Below are 19,343 nucleotides of genomic sequence, written 5' to 3'. Positions count from 1 at the left end.
TGAAATTGAAAAGATATAGAAGGCAGTGAAAATTAAGAACAGTTTTTGAATTTATTAAAAAATATTAGAATGAGTTCCAAATCTCAACAATTCAACATTTCAATAGAATGATATTCTTACTAATTTTTAAAATCAATTTGTTCAAAACTCATGAAATTGATGAATATTTTTGCTGAAATTTTATTCAACTGAGGAAAATGAAGGCTGCAGCTGCAGCTGACAGCAAAAATCATATGTTTTGAAATGCTTCCTGCCACGTTATGGCTGCCAATATGATTACGGTTGTTTATCGAATGATTGAATTAAACTTAAATTTCCAGAATTACAATTAAGTTCTTGTAAAGTGCTCAAAATCGTGTGTTTTCTAGTTTATTCATCTTAAAATGGGCTCACAAACATTAGAACGTATAATTTTAGGATTACTTTTTATAACACATCTAGCCTTCGGTGTAGAACTAACCTTCGAATTGCTTGACAACGCCAAAGACTGCTTTTATGAGGATATAAAAATTAACACGTCAGTTACTGTTGAATATCAGGTTTGTTTTTTATTATTATTTTATACTTATTTTATTATTATTAGTCTTCAATAAAATATAGCCAGTTCTATTGCTAAGTGAACTCTTGCTAGTTTCATGGTCCACCGGCACAATAAACCGTGAAGATTAGCCTATTCAGATTTTTAAAATAAGCTTGTACAATGTACATTGCTAATTTTTTCTATTTTTAATACCAAGTGACGTATTGTAATAATGTCCCGTATTAGTAATAGAATCTGCAAATACAAAATCACGTCTCATATATTCTATGAACCCTACTTGGTTTTGTTTCTAAATGAATATCGATTACGTTTCATTTGTTAAATAGTAAATTTGTCACTTTTTAATACTTTATACGTCGAATGAAACTAGATTTTTGTTTAAATTTTTATTGGAACAGGAACATTATATTTATATAGGCATTTGTCAAATTCAAAATAAGGTCGGTTGAGTCACGTTTGTTTAGGAGTGGGATTGGTAAATCTGGACTTGGAACCTAAACTTTTCAACACAATAGTTCTTATACTGGACTTTTATGAAGTGTAGTAAGTTAAATTTGCTTTTCTGATTTTCTAAGAAATATCTTGAGATTTTTAGAGATTTAGTCAAATAATTTATTAAGCTATGTACATCTTCTTACAAATTATACTATGACTTTTCAGTGATTTATTCACTCTACAATACTGAAAACTCATTTTCTCTCCATTACATGTGTTGTGCGATGAGCGATTGCAGATCATTTCTTCCATGAGTAGAGTAGTATGCAGCTAATTTTAAAATGTACAAATTCATGACATTTCTTATCTGTATTTCAACAACAATAATATGCTTACAGTAACCTAGGAAATTGGTTTAGATCATGATTTGTACTAGTAACTTCAAAGTTTCATCAACACTAGAATAACTACCCAATACAAGCAAACAGTATTAAACAATAGACTGGAAAATTCATCAATAAAACTATAAACTATCTTACGATCGTCGTCATTTTTAAGCACTTGACAAGAGTGTTGAAGCGGCATTACAGTTGATTCTTTTCATAAATTCAATTATTTGAGAAAATCCTATGCATGATAACCTTTCATTGAATTCTGACTAGTTATTTGAGAAATTTTTCAATGTAATCTTATATTATTCTAATATGTTCGTCCCCGAGAGAAAAATTGTTCTGAACAATCAGCATAAAATTAAATCAAAAAGAGCAAAATCAAAAAGCTGGTATACTCCGCAATTGGCACAAATGAAAAATAAAGTACTATTAAATATAAATATTTATAGAAGAAATGAAACAGAGGAGTCTAGGACAGCATATATTAACATTAGAAAGGCATATACGCAGTCACTCAATGAGGCTAGAAAGAGATATAATATCAATGAGATTGAGTCTAGTGATAATAAGTGTAAAGCCGCTTGGAGAATAATCAAATCAGTTCAGGAGCAAGCCCATTCCATTCTATTAACACCTGATGAGTTGAGCACTTTTTTCTTGGATTGTGCAAGACGCTCAAGACAAGATTGCTCAGCCCAATAAAACAGCTCGAAATCTATTGATGCAGAATCTTGATTTTTCGGATCAGAATAAACAAAAATTTTCATTTCAGGAAATCTTCCCTTGTGAAGTACTTGATGCCGTATTTAGCCTTGAATCATCAGACGGTGTAGACATTTATGGCTTCTCAAATAATCTATTACAGAAAATTATTAGAAATATTCTTGATCCTTTAACTTATTGTATAAATAGATGGAAGTGCTCAAAATTTCTAGAGTTGTCCCTGTTTATAAGAAGGGTCCCAAAGACAATCCAGGTAGCTAGAAACCCATATCATTAGTGCCATGCTTTTCAAAGGTTCTTGAGATTATAATACATCGGCAAATATACAAATATCTTATTGCGCACAACATCATCATTATTGCTCAGCATGGTTTTGTGAAGGGTAGGTCCACAACAGGAGCTATGGATGCTCTTGTCGAGAATATTTTGAGATCTTTTGAAAATAGAGAATTTGCTCTGTGACCTGAGAAAAGCATTTGACTGTGTAGTTCACTCCTTGCTACTTGATAAGTTACAATTCTATGGTGTTTGTGGGGAGGAACTTGAAATGTATTTATTTAATATTTAAACATGTTTATTAAAACGTATCTGATGGGACATAAGCAAGTGGTATTTGTGGAAACTGTCACCTGGTCATATGGGACATATATATGAATCATATATTTATCTCATATTGATCAGGATTTTAGAGTTTTAAAATTAAAAAAATCAATGAACAGTGTTTTTGTCTTTGAACAATCTTTGTCATCGACAGAAAGATTGTTTATTTCATTTGTTGTCAAAATTAACGTAGCTTCTCTTTTGTTTCTAATAACAAACGTGCCGCTTGTGTGACAGATAAAAATATGTACTTGAAATGGCTTTCATGTTTGGCATTGACTGAGTTTATATTAATACCCAAAATTTAACTTTTGAGAGAGCTCGTTCGTTAGGACTGTGAGTCAAGTCCGGCTGATCCAGTGAAAAAAGCAAGATTTCGTTTTGTTTTATAACACAGTTATTCTGTCACAGATCGGGCAGTTTAAAAATAATTGTATTGTTAAGGGAGACGGGTTCTGAGCCTATTCATTGGTTCAGTTAATATTTGTTCTTATAAAATACTAAAGTCGCGAATAAACCAGTGGATGCCAAAGTGGGAAGCCATTTCAAAAAGGTAGGTGACTACTGAATCATTGTTCTTTAAATTTTCATAGCCACAAAGATTCATCATTAGCATCAAGCGAGTGTTTTCCCCATAAAATTTATATTAAAATGTTTTTATAATCAAACTAATCTTGTTTTGTTTTAATGTATAATGTTAAAGACTCATTAAAGTTCTAGTTATTCTGTTCTCTTTTGTTATAATAGTTTTCCCCCTTACATAATTGGTGTAGGCACATTGTGCTTACAATACAGGTGGTCGAATTTAGCTTCTGTAAAATTTGGAGTTCCACAGAGATCAATTCTGGGACCACTGCTTCTTGTGCTCATGATAAAATAATGATCTCCCTGCTTTTCTTAAATACCACTCAATTTTATACGCCGACGACACAACGTTTTCCAATAATTGTAATGACTTGCAAGAGCTCAAAGCTATCACTGATTCCACTCTATTGCAAACGACAACATGGTTTAAAGCTAATGGTTTTGTACTGAACAAAAATAAGACTCAAACAATGTATTTGTTTCTCACTCCGAGATGGTCTAGAGAATACGAAAGTGACAAAATCTGTAAAATTTTTGTGTATATTTATTGATAGAAACCTGACTTGGGAGGCTCACATTAATTATATCTCAAGTAAACTGTCAAGAGTTATTTATTTAATCAAACAACTTAAATATCATGTTCCGGACAATTATTATCTGAGGTCATCTTACTTTGCCTTCTTCCAAAGTATTGCTACATATGGCACACTAATGTGGGGTAATAGTTGTCATGCTGAAAGAATTTTACTGTTAAAGAAGAGGGTGGTCAGGGTATTAACAGGTTCTGATAGATTAGCACATGCAAAACCCCTTTTTATTAATCTAAATAGCATTATATTTGTAGTCAATTATTACTTATATACATCAAATTTGAAATTGAGACTTGATAGACATACTTACAACACAAGGAATTGTATAATAGAATTGACACTCCCTACCATCGACTATCCAATACAGCAAACAGTTATGGCACTATCGTAAATGTACAAAAAAACTACCTAGACTTAATATTGGAGACAGAGAAACAATTTAAATGTAGGTTAGCGAATTGGCTGTTATTGAATCCTTTTTATTGTATAACTTTAACCTCAAAATTGTTCCAGCAATCAGATTTTTAACTTAATAATTATGTGTAATGCTAGTTCGCCTCCATGGTGCACATTGGGTATATATATATATATATAGCACATAACAGAAAACACTTTTAAGTTTTATAATATAAATATAAACAGGATACACACGACAGGGATAGATTAAAAACACTTAAAAACTTACATTTAAACGAGAATTTTCGGGAGCTGGGCCCCCTTTGTCAATCAACCAGGAAGTGAGTCACTTCACTTCACTTCCTGGTTGATTGACAAAGGGGGCCCAGCTCCCGAAAATTATTGTTCAAATGTAAGTTTTTAATCTATCCGTGTCATGTGTATCCTGTTTATATTTATATTATAAAACTTTAAAGTGTTTTCTGTTAAGTGCTATATATATATATACCTTGTAGTATTTATATTTATTGCTTTTTGTATTCATGCACTGTTAGTTATTATTATGTTGTGGTCAGGAGTCACAGCTCATGCTGCAAGCAGTGATATATCACTTTTATTAGTGTGTTATATTTTATGCATTGACGTTGTCTTTTATTCTATGAATGTTATGGCAATAAAATTATATTTATTATTTTGTTAGAGTGTAATGTATGGGCTTATCCAGGAAATTACTTAATTTTATTATCACCTATTCAGCTAAATATCCATTTCAAAATGAAATATATCGTATGATGATCCTATGTCACCATAGTTATAAAACGCTTAATTACCCATATAATTATAAAACGTTTATAAACGTTGCTCTTTTGTTTTTGTACAGTGATCACACTTACTGGAAAAGTGATCAGTTCATTTCAGGTTATAATGCACTTGTTTTGGTTTTTTTTTTTTGCTGGATGAAAAACATTGATTCTCAAGATCCAATTGATTATATTTATACCATTTTTCTTAAATATTTTTTATGCTTCAGGTTGTAACAGGTGGAGCTTATGATGTAGACGTAACAATAGAGAATCCAAAAAGCGAGATAATTTACAGGAATACCAAGTCACAATTCGACAGCCATACTTTCATAGCCGATTACAGTGGAGTGTTTGCTGTTTGCTTCAGCAATGAATTCTCAACGTTCTCCCATAAGTTAGTTTACATGGACTTCCAGGTTGGAGACGAACAGCCTCTGCAAGGGCTTGGAGAACATGTATCTGTTATGACTCAGGTAAGGTTCTTTCATAGTAATATTTGAATATGAATCCCTAGCTTAATCTTTGCAATTTTGAAAGATGTGGAGCGTCCATTCCAATTCAGGCATCCATATTTTCCCAAAATTGCTGTCATGTATCGTATTAGACTAGTAGACTACTTAATACTTGATTCTCAATTATTATAGATTTTCACTAATTTACAATGACACATCAATTATTACAATAATTCACTATTTAATTTCACAATGATTTTTAATTTTTAATGTCTATAGCACAAATGTCACCTTTCACTCATTGTAGCTATCAAGTTATAATGCAACTTCGATGATATTCATCACCTGTACCTGTACAAATCACTGACTGATTTACAGTCTGTTATCCTAGTTTCGAATGCGTGTAACTGTTTTTCACATAGATGAATATAAAATCAGGTTTGTAAAATTAATATGTTTGTGTATAAAATGTGTTCTTATAAGTAGGCTTAGAGAGCTTATCATTTTATTTATATTTTCTTTGCATTCAGGATTTAAAGTTTCATCTATAGCGTCTAGTTTTATAATATAGAGTTAGCGTCGAGAATCTTATTATTTTTTTGAAGTATGTTCCCTCAACAAGCGAATTCTTGAGTTATTTTACCATGAGTTGGTAATATTCCCAGGCCAAAATCTAAAGTGAGGCTATTTTGAAACTTTACTATAGTAGAAAATATTGTAATGACACTCAAAATTATTGCTTCAAACCAATTAAGTTAAACAGACTCAATAAGTATGTCACATTTGTCCTTAGAAATGAATCGCTATTCTTGACAGCTTAGTTATGTCAGCCAATCAATCTATCCACAATGAAAGACTATTTCTATCAACTGATCGACTATTAATTTTATTTAAAGTTCAAGTTTATTTCATACAATTAATTAGTATTGATTTGCCAAAAGTAGTATGTTACACAATTACAAAAGAATTAATATTTATTAATTGATAGGAACTTGAAAGATGAACGTGTAGGATAGGTTGCGAGGTTGTGATGAAAGATTAGTTAAGAATCATACCACATTGAATTTGCGAAAGTTATTGGATTTGCGATAACAGAATGTGAAACGTTTTCAGATGGAGTCGTCAGCTGAGTTGATTCATAAATCGCTGAACAGCATCAACGATCATCAAACTCACCATCGGCTGAGGGAGACGCAGGGCAGGAAGAGAGCCGAAGATCTCAACGAGAGAGTGTTCTATTGGTCGCTGGCTGAAACACTCACAATTCTATCAGTCACCATCGGACAAGTTCTCGTGCTCAAGAATTTCTTCTCAGAAAAGAGGCCGGCACAATACAGTAGATTGTAGTAGAAAATTGTGTAAGTAAATCCTTTCTCAATTTTCTAAATCAGGAAATTTAAACATTTATTTTTACTGATAGGTCTCTTTCTCTTCGGCAGAAGCTGAAATAAAATTGGAGTTGTATAGGAGGTTCAAGTTGGAGATAGGGACCATCTGTGCTCTTACTTTGCCCTCCAATCAAATAAGGACAGATAATCGATAAATCCCTTAGCCATTTTCATCTTTTACCTATACGATAAGTTTCGTTTAATCTGCGAAAACTTTTGTTCCTAGAAAACTTGAGTTATAATAATATTATTATTATTATTATAACTTCAGTTCATTATCTCCATGATTTTCATTGACAGAGAGATTCTTTCGGATACTCTGCATGGCTGTAATTTTACCCAATGTACCTTCCCATAAGTAAACAGAACACTACTTATAGGTTTTATTTGGCTAAATAGCCTTGAAATGTTCACTTTTTAATTTGACCTGAGAAAACGAAAGTTCTTCTATGCAACCTATGTGGATGGCTTCCACGAATAATAATGAGATAATACTCCTCGAAATCAGAACTCCAGTTTTCCTTATAATATTTCAGAATTAGGTTGATAGTGTCTTACCTGACTGGGCCAACATAGTCCACAACTTGGAAAATATCAAGTTTTTTCACAAATATTACTTGAAAATAAACGTTTCATATACATTTGAAAATAAGTTTTTTCACAACTTGGGAAAATATTAAAATAGTAGGTTCATCTTGGAGGATGGTTTAGAATATTTGAATTGGAGCATGACTAAGAAAATAGCGATCTTGTTTTCGAAATAACCACAATAGTAACTATTATAGTTGATTAACCGAACTATTTTTCTACAAAATTCGCTTCAGCCGTTGTGGTTCTGTGGCTATGAGCGTGGTTCAAGTTCAAGATGTTGTAAGATAGATTCCTACTCCAGCCAACATTATCTCGCTATTAATTGTCAAATTTTATCATTAAAACTTCATATTAATAGAATAATACCTTGTAACTTTCATATTGAAAGAAATAATTATTCCATTTTTCAATAGCCTAAATTCTCTAATATTGAGATACAGTTTTAAGTTTCTCAGCTCTCATTATACATTATTTGGGGACTGATCCTGAGAATTTCGTTTGTTAACTCAAAAACGCACATTCCAGGGGGTGATGATTCCATCCAATCCTTTTTTGCAGGGGTCTGTTGTGAAGCACATGCAAATACTTGTAATTTAAACAATGTTATCTGATATGTAAACTTATTTCCTTTAGCCTATAATAATTTATGTCTTATCGCTTATCCAATAATAATTATTGTTTTTGAAAACTTGACTTTATCGCTTTTAGTTGTTATTTCATATGCCAGTCACATTTGTATGTGTAAATTCAATTTTAAAAAATATTTTTCTTTCAGAAAATACAATGTTTGTTCGGCCAAAACTTGGAATTCTAAATCATCGATTACTATTGAGAAAGCTTCGGTGAGTAATTGAAACAATCTAGTGACTGTACTACAATTCAAATATTTACCGTTAACTTGAATAGAAGAAAGTTATTCTATAGACCTACGTTCTTGAATTATTTAAACTAGGCTAATTGAATGAGAGTAAACTATTTATAAATTATAATAAGTGGATATTTTAAATAAGGTATAGATTGTATTTTAATCCCTCGAATTTCTTGTCTTGTACAATTGGATATTTCATGAATAAAATTCCTTTAAAATGAAAACTTGTGGCAGAATACTGATACCTAGGTGCTTTCCAGTAAAGAATGTTCCTCAGTTATTACTATTAGACTATTCTTTCTCATACAAGAAAATTCAACGTGTGTAAAAAGTTAACAATACTTCACATCACACGCTACTCCTACCTGGTTTAATGGTCAGTCACCTTTTTTACTGCCAACAATATAAGCTACAGCTCGTTATTTATGGAAACTTGGACTGAGTTTAACGCGTATTAACTTACATGGTTTAAATAGAATGTCAGTCACCAAATCTAGATCTTGTTAGATTTTTCACAATTTTACTCAACAATACAGCTTTGCTTGAAATGACCATGCAGTTGTTACAAAAACAGTATAGCGTGTATAATAGTTCTACTTTCTTTATGTACCTCAGTGAGATAAGAGTTATGAAAGCAGCTTGACGCGTCTCGTTTCGGCTCCTCAAAACTATTGTCGTTTCAGTCGGTTTTTCTCATTGAATCAGCGTGATTCTTTCATATATAGTGTGTGAAAGTGTTATCAAGTTCATCACCGAATCTTGTTGCGATCCACCTCATATATCTTGCGCAATTGAGAAATTTTCAATCAAAGTAACATGTTTCCATCGCCAAAAGCTCTACGAAGCGGTTCTAAGGCGCAGGCTTCGATTGATAAGGCTGCTGCAGGAGATAAGCGCCCAGCCGTGCCAGTAAATCAACGGTCGAATTCGGCCCCCTCTGCCTCTTCGTCCAAAGGTGGAAGCGATACGGCGATGGGGGGAGGAGCGGCTCGAGAGAAATTCTCGGCATTCCTCTCCGATGACGAGTTCCTGACCAGGCTAGCAGATAAAGTTGCCGATAATCTATTCGATCGACTGGCAGATACCATCTCCGCCCGCTTTATCCAAGCGTTTGAACCGCGACTGTCGGCGTTGGAGGCGAGAGTGGAGTCTCTTGCGGCTGAGGTTGTCGCCGTTCGCGAGGACGCGAGGGCCCGTCAGGTGCTGCTCGAAAACAAGATCGATGACCAGGAGCAGTACCAGCGGCGCAACAATGTGCGAATTTTTGGCGTGGAGGAGGTGAGGGGTGAGGACGTGACAGCCATCGTGACTGAAATATGCCGCGACAGGCTCAACGTGAATATAGACCCTGCACTGATTGACCGATGCCATCGCTCCGGCCGTGTTGTCGATCCAAGGCCCGGCGAGCCGCGACCTAGGCCGCGTCCGATACTGGTGAAGTTTATCAGTTATCAGACAAAACGTGCCGTTCTCTCCGTGCGGCGGCAGCTGAAGGGGTCCTCGATCACCATCCGTGAGGACCTCACTCGGAAGCGGAACAGCTTCTATCGCGAGGTGGCTGCTCGTGTGGGCCAAGCAAACGCCTGGACTGTTGATGGTACGGTAAAGTGGAGGGAGGGGGATAGAATTATGTTTCGGAGAAATTTCTAATAAATTTAGTGGAAGCTGAACTATGAAATTGAATTTAGAAATCGTAGTATCTATGTTTCTGTGAAAGACTTATCATTGGTTTATTATTATTTGATTCATTTTCCATTTTTCACAAATTTTTTAAAATATTTTTATTTATTACTTTTCTTTGTTCTCCTTATTAATTTTATATTTTTCTGAAATTTTAAATTATAGAGTAAAAATTTGTTCTGTCTTATATAAGACAGAACACATTTACAAGACGGAACACAGTTTATCAGATCAAAGTTGGGTTTGTTCGCCATAATGAAATACTTTGTTTGCCATAATACTGTACGATTTAATGATTGATAATTATTTTTCTAAAACACAAGAATAGGTAGATAGTAATCTGTCTACAATTTTCTTACAACTTAGATGATATACTCTTATAGCCTAAAATAATTACAGATTCTATCTGATTTATCTTTCATGTGGTTTATCTTCCCACTATTATTCATTACTTTTCTGCTCTCACTTATCAATATATTATTGGACCTCTCTCCTTTTCTCCTTCTCTCTCTCTTCTACTCTCTCACACTACATTTTCATATTTTTTCTCCTCCCAATCTATTCTATTTACCTGAGGATTGTCGTGATTGCTCTTATCTGTTATCTGTAATAGTGGACTCGGTTCACACTATCTTTTATTCCGTTTGACTCTCGCATTGATCGACATCCTACAGTCTTCTAGTTACTGTGTATCTAATCTTGAACTGAAATACTTTTGATCTGTCATTCGTTTTCTCTTTCACAATAATTATTATCACAAAAACCGAATTAGAGCCTCAATTTTATCTTTTAGGAGCCGAACAGCTCAAGCCTGTAGCTAGCGTTCCGACTCATTGCTTACTGCTGTACATTACTTTGTTTTTTATCTCTATTTCTATATTTCTTCTATCATTTCCTTCTTTGTGTGTGTGTGTCAGTATGAATGTGGTAAGTGTCTTTTTTGTAGCTTCTCATTGTTTCGCCGATTCACCCCCCTCTTCTGCCTTGCTGCTTCGTCGCAGCCACCTTGTCTATACAGCAGGATGACGGCGCGGCCGCGCTGAATGTCGGCGATTCCCTCAAGCGGGCATTCTCTCCTTTCCCGGATCGACTTAAGATCGCTCATGTTAATGCGCAATCCCTTCTCTGTCATATAGATGAATTTAGGCACACTTTCGAGGGCAAAGATTGTGACATCATTCTTGTATCCGAGACCTGGCTGAAACCGGCAATCCCTAATCGACTTGTTGCACTCGAGGATTATGTGCTCATTCGGAATGACCGGCTACACAAGAATGGGGGAGGGGTTGCCGCGTTTGTCAAGCGTTCTCTGCTGCCTGTCCATAAGTTTTCCTCTGATACCTCCCGTGCAGCTAGACCTGAATATATGTTTATTGAGGTTAAGTGTAACGGAGTTAAAATGTTAATAGCAGTTTGCTACAGGCCGCCTCATATTGGGTATATGTCAGAATTTGAGGAAGCACTACTTGAGCTGATGGTGCCCTATGAACATGTGGCTATCATGGGTGACTTCAATACTGACTTACTTGGACCTGATACTCATGACAAAATACAACTGACCACTATGTTTTTTGCGAATGGTATGACCATTATGCACATAATTACTGTGTTCGCTTTATCTTTAACCTGAGACGTGACGACCATGTAACTGAATATTTCAACAGACTTGAACTTATGAAGCTGCGTGAGAGTAGATCACATCATGCTTTGTGCTTCCTCTATAAGATATTGAAAACTAAAACCCCTAAGTATCTGGCAGTAGAGTACCGTTACTTGGGTGACTTTGGTCGTGGAGGAACGCGGCATGGATCCCATCTGCTGGCTGTCCCAACACATAGGACTGTTATGTACAACAAGTCGTTCCTTGTGACAGCCTGTAGTTTGTGGAATTCTCTGCCTGCTGAGCTAAGGCTTGTTGAGGGACATCGTCGGTTCGGTGCGGCTGTCTTGCGGTGGATCAGAGGTGGTGGACTCGGCTGGAATGTTCACTAAATCTTAACGTGTGTGTTAGTGTGTGTGTGTGTGTGTCCTTTCTTCCTTCTTTAATTTATTCCTCTCTTTCTTCTTTTTTCTTCTATCGAAATGATCTATGGATTTTGAACTGACGTTTCTTCCGTTTTCACTTTTCAGTTTTCTCTTTTCTGCAGTTGTTACAAAAACAGTATAGCGTGTATAATAGTTCTACTTTCTTTATGTACCTCTTTGAAACAAAGATTCACAGTGTGATAAGATTCATTGCTGACAAACTTGCTGCAATTGGTGCGAATCACGCACAGTTCAGAATTGTTCTTTTATAATTTGGAAACCAAACAAAGTTCAATCTTACACTTTTTATGCAACTTTTTTGAATTGTCACATTCCAGTATAATTATTTTCATTTGTCAAACAATAATGTTCAGAAATTTCAAGTAATCAAGAATCAGAAAAAATATTCATAAAAAAATATTTGAGGGAGATTGCATTTTAATCAATTCAATCACCTTTCAAGTCAGGAAAAAACTTACTGATTGTTAGAATTAGTTATTTGTGCAACTAGTGCGCAAAGTGCCACTTTGCTGCACCGAAAGAAACGTTTACGCACGAGCCGTAGGCAAGTGCGGAATGATGGTTTCTTGAGTGCAGCAAAGAAACTTTGCGCACGTATTGCACATTGAATTTCTCCTACAGTTACCATAGAATGTTAAAAGTCAGTGGTGAACATGTCCTATACTAAATAAAATGTTTGTTTGTGCAAATCTATAGTATTTTCAATGCTGATAATAAATATTGCAACCATTCCACAACAGAATTATTTCAAATTCAGTCTAAATGACAATAGAATGAATATTATAAAGCTATATGAGATTCAATTATAATAATACTTCATCTACAAGAAGTCATCAGCAAGTGTAGAAATGGCCATATCACTTGTCTGGATATTGAGCCATCAATGAGCCTCACAAACGTTATACTTCACCCGTGACTAACAGTTTAATATTCTCCTATCCGAAAACACAAAAGTTATGCAGCAAAACTTTGCTTATACTTATACAATGCCCACTTTTGTTTTATTGATTAATTTGTCTATGCGATCAAAGCGGTAAGCTTATGTTTTAATTTTTCTATTAATGTAAATCAATAAATAAGTTGATAGGCCAGGGACTGATCAAGGATTAGGCTAGTGATCAGCCCTTAGGACAGACTTAAGTCTAACCTGACCATTCTATGAAATTTTCATGTGTATTATTTATTTCAGTTCCAAATATCCTCAAGGTTGAGTCTGAATGATATATTATACTCTATATTGGTGTAAAAATATAGTTTCAGCTTGTTTTTTTTTTGTAAATACATGAGTAAACGTGTCAATTTGGCCTTTCTGCTTTTCTGGCCAAGCGCCCAGTAGCCCACCCCATGAAATGTATTAGTAAGGATATACTGCATTCTTTAAAACGTGATTAAATTATATTATATAGACATTACATTTACCTGAAATGCTGAACTTCAATCATTCAAGTCACTGTTGAGTAAACAGGATATTGTAAATCGAGTGTTTTTGATCACGGTATTCAATGAGTAATCTATTCTGTATTCTGTTTCTAATTCATCCAACGGCATTCATTGAAGTTCTACAAAAATGTGAGTAGAGATGTTTCGGGGAGTTGAAGAACTGAATAACTTTTTTTGAAGTGTAAATATTTAGGTTTCAAACCTAATGGATACATTATTGTTTTGAAAATATAACAATCACAACCTCAGTATAAGTAACAAGAGTATCCTAACCACAAAAGTAAATAAATATATAAAAATACTTGATTTTTTTCTATAGCTCTACAGCCCATTGTGGGCTTTGGCCTCCTCCACAACATTCCTCCAAACGTTTCTATCCATTATAAATACTTGATTCCTTGATCATAAAAATGGTTGATAAATGTTTCCAATATCTTCCAGTTAAAAATATAGGCATCTCACATATAAAAATCGTTCATGATAACTTGAATAGAAATAAAATACTGATATTGAATACTACAAAAACTTCTTGTTTATTTACTGTTTGTTATTCAACATCTCGCGGTAATAATCAGCTGTTTTACAAAAATTTCCAGCCAGCAACATATTCAGGTTTACCAACATTTCTTCAACTTTGCCGCACTCTACCGTCATAAAGCGTGTTAACTATTTTGTGTTGTTATGTTGCAAATTTGGAGTGCGACAAAGTCTTTGCCGTACTCAAATCAACATTGCCGCACTGTGTGTGGGAATTAGGTATTTTGCGTACTAATATTGATGCGGGAATGAGCCCTTTTTCGGGTAACTGTAGGAAAAAAATATTTTGAAATGTCAAGTTATGGAGTAATTGAAATCAACGGTTGATTTATCAAATCAAAATCATTGAATAAGTTCATATTTATAATTTAATTGTTCTTTTTTCAGTCCAGTCTCTATCTTCCAATAACGGGGATTTAAGTAGGAACTTTCATTATCAGTAGGCCTAAAATTATCGTAACCTATATTATTAATCCACGGACTTGACCGCAACTCTTATCATTTTTTTAATCATATGATCTTGAATTTACAAATATAATCAGCTTTCAATCAACCATGCATAGGTACTTATAATCTCCAGACTTTTATGACTTATTCTTGTTGTATTGTACATGGACTATAATTGTAGTTGATTTATTGTATAAACAGCGTCAACTGCTACATTCACAATTTATTGAAAAATATTTACGACCCAGTTGAAGATATTTTCTTTTGTATAATGAGACTTGTATTTTAAGTTCTATTAGTTTTTTTTGACAACCAATGAATTAAATCAACTTGATATTTACCTCTTTGTTTTTTACTCGCAACTGAGATTTATGTGAGTCCTATGTTAAGGCATATATAAGAAACTTTAATAGTTGGTCATGTTATACTTATCTGTTGAATTTTTATCAGTTATGACAATGCATTTTGTATATGAATATTCTATATAATTACAGTTATTCTAATAATTTATTGTAACTTTCATAACAGTCTCTTTTCTAAAAATCAAAATTGAACTTGCATAATTTTAAATCAAGATTTCACTTGAGTTATCAGTTTAATACAGGTTTTAGCCCCAATTACTATAAGCAGGTTTTAGATCTATTTACCATAATTCGAAATCTATCATATTTGCTGCCAGAATTTAGTAGTGAATCAAAAGAAGTGTGTAAAAAATTAATATTGTAGAACCAATCGTAATTACCTTAGATGGTAATGAATCATCTTAGGATAGTACATAATCTTCTACTTGTTATCTTATCAATCAACTATGGTCACAGCTGAACAATTGGGTTCTACTCCAACATAATTATATGAGTGCTTACATTTTGAGAGAAGTTCAAGTAGTGAATGAATGAAAGTTTATTGAGTCTTTATGTGTATCATTCGAAGATTGTATTCTTCTAATCAAAATATTACGTTTTATTCCCAACTAGTAATGTTTCTATTTCAATTCCCATGGATTTGTTTGGTAAATGAAAATATTTTATTTTAATATCAAAATTATTAACATTCCTTAACCTTTTTATTGATGAATGCTGCTGTACGTGAGTTCGTCATTAACATATTGTTACATCTGATTCGATTCCCAACCTGGACAATCATCTCTCTGTAGTATCCATCAGGCATCTATTCTATTATCAATATTTGCATTTTAAACCGCCTTCAGAATGTTTGATAGCCCTAGAAGAGTCTTCTTTCAATTATTGTAGGTTATTATGTACAATTTACTTCATTCCACCAAATTTAAAATTATAGAATGGTTAATAAACGAATACTTATCCATTCCACTTTATTTTAAGAACTGCTAGTTAATGAATCATTTAAAACACTTTCATAACTACTTAGCAGTCTAAAATAATCGTGAATAATAGTGAAAACTTACTAATCTCTACAATTTGGAGCGATTTTGGACTTCCATCTTTAACATTGAATGTATGATGCTCTTTTGGTGCATCAACTATCGCTCCACATGGTGAATGATAGTTTTTACTATAATTCACTCAAAATTTAGACTGCTATGCCGTTATAGAAATGTTCAGAGTGATTCAATAGAAAAAGTATCAATCTCGGATTGCTAAAACTCTAATTATTTGTTTTATTAGTATATTAACTCCGCACTATTTTGCAGTGACCTTGACTCATAATGCAACGATGGCCGGACAAACATTGTATGAATTGCGATGAAACAATTGGTGAAAATGTGCAAGGAGAGTGCTTGTGAAGAACAATCATTAGCCTATTGTGGACATTAGTGTGTGTGTGTGAATTGTTCTCAAATTAAGTTTGTATGATCACTAGTTTAGTTTGTGTGATTGACTTGATGTTATTGTGCTGCTATACAACTTTCGAACTTCATAAATTAACTGGATTATGCTTTAAATTTAGTAGAATGTGTTATATTGTTTCTCAATGACTCATATTGCAACTGAATCTTCATTTGCAAAAAGGATCAGAGTTTCCATCATAAAATAATCCCTTCCATAACATATCTATTATTCCATCTTAGTATATAACTGGTTGTAGCCCATTCATCATCTTTTCCGTTCGTTTTTTTCATTCTCTCATTCTTCTTCTACAAATTATTATGTAAGTCTTAAATTCTTAGTCAAGTGTTGAATTTTGTTAAAATTAAAAATTACAAACCCCATTATTAAAACTCGTAGTTTTTTTTCAATATCCAAGCAACCATGATGCTGTTTTTTCTTCAAGTTGGTAGAATAACTCTTATTATTCTTTGTTTTAAAGTTTAGTAATTAACGTTTGAACAATAATCTATCTCGAGTTTCATGTAGTTCTAATGAATGTGACTAATTGTAGTCATGTTTAAAACTTGGTGAAAAGAATTTGTTTTGCTTCTGAAATTAGTTCCGGAATTACAACACTTTTATAAAGTGAGCTTCACTTGAACAATCAAAGAAGTTATGATTTCTTGCAGTCATCAAATAATCACGATTTTTTCATAATAGATGAATCACCGTTTAGTGATATTTGAATATTATCCTATTATTAACATACATTATTGTTTCACAGAAACTATTCCTTTATATTAGGCTACTTAAAAAGTACAATTTTTATGTTATTTGAAATTAAGTTCACAATTTTTATCCTTGTTATTCAAAATCAAAACTATATGAAGACGAATATAAATTGAATTGTATAAATTAACAGTTTCAATCGATAAGAATTATTGTAAATTCATGAATTTACTAGAGTAATTCTAGCTGATTAAAGAAAAACATGAAGCTTTAGTTGACTTTTAGATTCCACCCACGATCAAATACCTTTTTCGCCACACTTGGATGTAATGAGCTGGTTTACGTGCGTCATATGGAGGCCGAAAGTGATTGTTTTCCGACCAGGCCGGTAAAACTTTACGGCCCTAGGGCTGTAAAATGACCTTGAATAACAGCTGATCGTGTCCGATCCCGATCTCACAAAAATCATAGAGAGATAATCTCATAACGACTGTAATAATCTATATAATTATGTATCGTGAATCGCGGTATCATGTCTATAATATATTTTATAAATTACTGTTTAATAATTTAATATTTATTGTGTTTTTGATATCAAACAATGGCTGCATTGTCCATTGTCAGAAAAGTACGTATCGCAAGTATTTAAAAGTGAAGAATCGAATTTGAAATCAAAGTACAATAATTGTATCAATATTTAAAAGTGAGGTAGAGTAATAATTGTTTCTTTTTTATTATCGAATTCCACTTCTTAATGCAATACAATCAACTATAATAACAAGAAAATACAGCCGAGATCTGAAGTTTAAGGTAAGCCTACTGGTGAAACTCAGCCTTGACTAAAAAATTCCTAGTAATTTTTCCGTAATTCATTATTAAAACTTTTAGATAATTTTTCTTTAATATTGAACCATATAGAGAAAACATTAGGCCCACTCAAGATTGAATCTTCGAATGTTTTCTCTATGATTTCAGAGCAATATTTTGTTGTGAAAATGCCGGCAAACCGGCTTCAAATTAATATGCCGCTATACACTATATTATAGTAGCCTACATACGTTACCTGACTTAATTCAGAGTGAAAATTTTATTGTGAAACAGATAATAATATTAATTTTAATAATATAAGTCATGAGCCAAAGTCTGTTGTACCTTTGACTATAGAAAGAACCTTCTTCTATAGAAAGAACAACCTTCTTTCTATAGTCAAAGGTTGTACGCTTTTTAGGAGTGAAGTAAACTTTTTTAGAAGTCTAGTTTACAGTATTACGTGTATGCTAAGAGTTATCAGTCAGGCCTCTTCCTTCAACAATACCCAATAGCCGAGAGCGTAGAGGCGTAATACAACTGAACTCAGCTAAGTGAATAACAAACACGATCTAGGTTCGAATCTCGGTCAATGACATTTTTTTTTGTCGATGAATTTCGACTTTTATTAGCTATTTACCATAATTTAAATTTCAATCAATTTTTTAGATATATTTTGAGACAAAACTGTGAAATATGCAATTATATTAATTTTTTCATCACATTATTTCAAAATAGTAATGAAAATTCTATTCATCCATCTATCCATGAGATATTGCACCGGGCGCAAAGTGCGAGCTATAAAAATTCAATCAATTATTCGAAATATTAATAGTATAAAAATATGGTCACTATTGTAAATTATTAATTAGTAATATTCAAATTAATTGACAGTAAAAGTTGTCATAACCAAGATTCAAACTATCAAAATAGGCTGTTTGAATTTTATTAATTTTTCAATTTCTTATGAATATTGGGAAGTTTTTTTTTTTGTTGTGGCGAAAAATAGCGTTCGCAACACGGGCAAAAATGTTTTTCCGGCTCTCGAACGCTTCAAGTTCTCGACTTCGTCTCGAACTTGAAAACCGCGATCTCGAGCCGGAAAACGTACATTTTCGACCCTAGGTGCGAAATATACTATTTCACCCCACTTGGATGTAATGAGCTGGTTTTCGTGCGTCATATGGAGGCCGAAAGTGATTGTTTTCTGACCAGGCCGGTAAAATTTTTACGGCCCTAGGGCTGTAAAATAGCCTTGAAGTCAGCTGATTCTGATTTGATGTGAACATGTTTACAAAATAGTTTATGAAACGAAATCAGTTTATATGCTTCTAGAATTGAATAAAGTATTCAGCAATAAGATACCATCATTTTATTTGGATGAATGGAATATAAATAAGTTATATTAAAAACTATTCAAATTCTATTTTCAGAGTAGGATAGAACTTCTAACCTCAACTTTCGCAGTCGACGATGACAAGCATTGTTGACATTCAGATTGTCCAA

At 33.3% G+C, this 19,343-nt stretch overlaps 2 protein-coding genes across 3 annotated transcripts in view; one reads left to right on the top strand and one right to left on the bottom strand.

Moving 5' to 3' along the window:
- LOC111045565 (cytochrome c oxidase subunit NDUFA4) overlaps window positions 1-19,343 on the bottom strand; it is a 97,678-nt gene that overhangs the window by 11,488 nt on the left and 66,847 nt on the right. Inside the window, exon 1 of one of the 2 annotated variants that reach the window (XM_039434457.1) lies at window positions 4,177-4,195. The exons of the other annotated variant lie outside the window; for it this stretch is intronic. The gene's annotated coding sequence lies outside the window, so the exon portion shown is untranslated. Of the gene's footprint in view, window positions 1-4,176; window positions 4,196-19,343 lie in introns of those variants that run through there. 2 annotated transcript variants of the gene reach the window in all.
- Window positions 69-16,711, top strand: LOC111064252 (transmembrane emp24 domain-containing protein 3). Its single transcript, XM_039434459.1, has 5 exons — window positions 69-539; window positions 5,293-5,538; window positions 6,631-6,875; window positions 8,272-8,338; window positions 16,184-16,711. The coding sequence occupies exons 1-3, from the start codon at window positions 384-386 to the stop codon at window positions 6,862-6,864; spliced, it is 636 nt and encodes a 211-aa protein (XP_039290393.1). The 5' UTR covers window positions 69-383; the 3' UTR covers window positions 6,865-6,875; window positions 8,272-8,338; window positions 16,184-16,711.

The sequence above is a fragment of the Nilaparvata lugens genome, chromosome 8 (assembly GCF_014356525.2).
Source record: "Nilaparvata lugens isolate BPH chromosome 8, ASM1435652v1, whole genome shotgun sequence".
NCBI lineage: Eukaryota > Metazoa > Arthropoda > Insecta > Hemiptera > Delphacidae > Nilaparvata > Nilaparvata lugens.
Note: the sequence above shows the minus strand (reverse complement) of the source record. Positions and strands in the feature narration are given on the sequence as shown.